At 63.0% G+C, this 3200-nt stretch overlaps 1 protein-coding gene across 1 annotated transcript in view; it reads right to left on the bottom strand.

Moving 5' to 3' along the window:
* CUNH14orf180 (chromosome unknown C14orf180 homolog) overlaps positions 1-1779 on the bottom strand; it is a 4193-nt gene extending 2414 nt beyond the window's left edge. Inside the window, exons 1-2 of the mRNA XM_007455586.1 lie at positions 1669-1779; positions 1-101 (exon numbers count right to left, since the gene is read on the bottom strand). The exon at positions 1-101 is cut by the window's left edge and continues 65 nt beyond it. Of these exons, the coding sequence (XP_007455648.1) occupies positions 1-101; positions 1669-1779 (212 nt within the window). The remainder of the gene's footprint in view (positions 102-1668) is intronic.
* Between the last annotated feature and the right edge of the window lie 1421 nt (positions 1780-3200).

Raw genomic sequence — 3200 nt, forward strand, 5'->3', positions numbered from 1 at the left:
CTGAACCGCACGTGCCTCGTGGTCCTCCGTGGCTCGTCCCCATGGCTGCGGCGCTCCTGCGGGCTTCGTCTCAGGATAGAGGGGGGGCCCTTCCTGTCGTTCTCCTGGGGGGTGGGAAGCAGAGGGAGGCAGGCAGGAGTGAGCCCCTCCCGCCCGGACCCCCCGAAGCTGGAGACAGGCAGCCCCTGCGGCGTCGCTGCTGTCTCCTCTGGCTTTATGCAGCAGGGACCAGACAGGGGCGTGGAGACCCTCTGCGGACCTGTCCCGGCCCCAGCCTGGCCGTCTGACCCCCTAGGGCTGCTGCCAAGTGGTCAGGGCTGGGACAAAGCCACCAGGACTGGTCACGACTGGATGGCTGTGTTAGCGGGGACGGGTGCGGTCTGTGATCACGCAGGCCTGTGTCTCCCGCCTTGGCTCTGCCCCCACCCATCCCGACGGGGTCCGGCATCACTTCTCCATGTCAGTAACGGTGACAGCGGTTGCGACTGGCATCCCCCGAGGACTGACTGCCTTCACGTCTGAGCTGTACACACGGAACCTCCCTGCGCCCCGGGGGGCTCTGCCTGGTGGCCTCCTCTGTCCAGGGGAGGCCCTGCCCGAGCTCAGCGCCCTGTGACTGCCCAGCAGCACCACCCGGAGCCTGCCGTGGGACAGCTCTCGCCACACACTGGGCCGCGGTCGCTTACCTGTGAACGAGGGGAGGTATCTGAGCAGGAGACCACTGGCCCAGGGAGAGGGGCAGAGCCTGGACACAGCCCACCCAGGGGCCGCCCTCCCACCCACTGTGTGTTTGGAAGGTGGAGCCAGGAGTCAGCAGCCCGCTCCGACCTCAGTGTTCCCATCTATCAAATGGGGACAGCAGGCTGTTCTGCACGGACACCCTGTGAGTCAGGGCCATCTGTGAGACGGTCTCCTGCTGGGGGGGCCACCGGCTGCGTGAGCCCGCTACCGGCCTTTGGGGCTGAGGCGGTCCTGCAGAGGCGGGAGACCCACCTGGGCCCGGGGTTTGGCCCAGCTCATGGCTGTCCCGTTCCCTCGGCTGGGACACCTATGTTTGTGGCCTGCCCTGGCCAGCAACGAGCTCAGAGGCTAGATCAGGACTCAGGGCCCGAAGTCGGAGCCCCACCTGCTCCTTGGGGAGACCCCCTTACACTCCCTCCCTCTCCTGTTGCTGCCAGCTCTCCCTTGTCCTGGACCCGGTCCTGATAGGCTGCGTCCTGTCACCTCGCCGTCCTGCTGTCTCCACCCTCCCCCACTCCAACACCAGCCTCCCTGCACCGCCAGGAGAAGCACCAGACTTGCTGCTGCCCTGCTCCCGAGCCCCCCCATGGCTCCCACCTCCTCTGCCTCTGCCGCCCATCCCAGCCGCTGGGACTCTCTGCTCTGACCCATCCTCCAGGCCCTTTGTATGCTCTGCCCCCACCTTCAGCCCTGGCCAGATGCTGTGCACTCCTGGTCATTCTGTGCCCCAGCCTGGGGGCCTCTAACCCTCTCTGCCAGCCCCCCTCCAGCCCCCCAACCCAGCCATTTCCCTCCCGGGTGTCCTGGGGCTGCGGACAGCTCGGGGAAAGGGCAGGGACCACATTTCCCTCTTCTGCTCTCCCTCCCTGCCTCCAGCTGAGGCCCCCCCCGCCGCCAGCCCAGCGCCCACCCAGGGCCCTGCCGCACCCTCCCCGCCCTGAGCACGGGTGAGCCTGGAGCCGCCTCCTCATTCTTTCTGGTCCGATGCCGCGTCTCTGGCAGGGAGTCGGGGCTCAGGGCTTGTGCCGCCGTCTTCATTTACTGGAACATGGTCCTAAGATAAGCAAAGACATTATTTATTGCACACGGAACACTCCTCATAGGACTAAAATAAAAAGAGGAGAGGTTCTTTCCAGGAAGCTGGGCTGGCTTCCCTCTTCCCGTCAGCCTGGCCCACAAGCAGACGCTGCTTTCCTTTGAGGTGCTCCGGGTGCAGAGGAATCCTGCCTGTTCAAAACCGAGATCTCGGCAGCCTCCCCTGCTGCCAGTCTTCCTAATGATCAGCTTTAATGGCTGTGTAATATTCCACAGGGCTGATTCCATAATTTACAACCACCCTCCTCCATTATTGGGGATGTTCGGGGGTTTGCATTTTTTATTGTCACTTGCAGTTTCTTTAGGTCACTTGCAATTTTCTGAGGCCATAGATAAGACTGGAATAAACATCACTGCTGCCCTGCTTCTCAGGATGCTCCAGGTGTGAATGATGGGGTCCAGGGCTGGGCTTTGTCAGGGCTTCATGGGGGCTAGGAAGCCTTCTCCGGGGGTTCGTGGGGGCTGCAGCTGGTGGGCCTGCCCCTCAGTCCTGCCCAGACTCTCTCTGTCTCTCCCTCCCCCTCTCTCTCCCTGGATTTCGGATTGCTCGTGTACTAGGTGTAAGGTGGTACCTGCCCTCTCTCATCAGTGAGCCTCTGACTGCAGCATTTCCCAGCTCTCCTCACTAATTGCAGCCCTTCTGGTGTGAATTTTCTTTCACATCCTTTGAACGGTCCTTGACTTTTGAGACCTCCCCCTGTCCTGCTCCCACCGGGCCTGAGCAGGTGAAGCCCGGCAGGCATTTAGCCTCAGTCCTTTGAGGGCCCTGTGGGGTGATGGCCCCCCACCTCCGCCTCCTTGTACATGTGGGGCAACGTGGACACCCGGGGCTGGTGCCAGGTCCTCTCTGACCCCCTCCCCCTGGACCATGAGACGGGGTGGGGTGGCACGGGAGCCATCTCCCCTCCTATCCCCAGCCCCAGGCTCTGCCAGGGGTCTCTGGTCTGGGTCCTTGGCGGCCATCACTGCTCCCTTCCTGTGCGGTCAAATGTTTGCCCTTTATGAGGAGTGTTCTGGCTCCCATCCACCCTCCAAGGACCCTGCCCCCAGGGGCTGAGATGGAGCTGAGTAAGGGGCACCTCAGATGAGCTCCTTCAGGGCCTCCCCAAAGGGGAGCTGCCAGGTGGGGGAGGGCTGCACAGGGGGCCCGGTTTGGGGGAGGGCTTTCTCCCCTGAGAGATAACAGGCCAGCCATTCAGTTATTGAAAAAAGGGCAATTTTCTCCTATCTGAGCATCAGGCTTTTTATTGCAAATAGGGTCGTGGGGGAGCCGGCCAGCCTGGGGAGGAGGGGCGGGGAGGGAGGCCTTATCTGAAGGACTGGGTCTCACAAAGGGTTGCCTGGGGGCCCAGCTTCAGCTCGGG

The sequence above is a fragment of the Lipotes vexillifer genome, unplaced genomic scaffold (genome assembly GCF_000442215.2).
Source record: "Lipotes vexillifer unplaced genomic scaffold, Lipotes_vexillifer_v1.1 scaffold584, whole genome shotgun sequence".
Taxonomy (NCBI): Eukaryota; Metazoa; Chordata; class Mammalia; order Artiodactyla; family Lipotidae; genus Lipotes; species Lipotes vexillifer.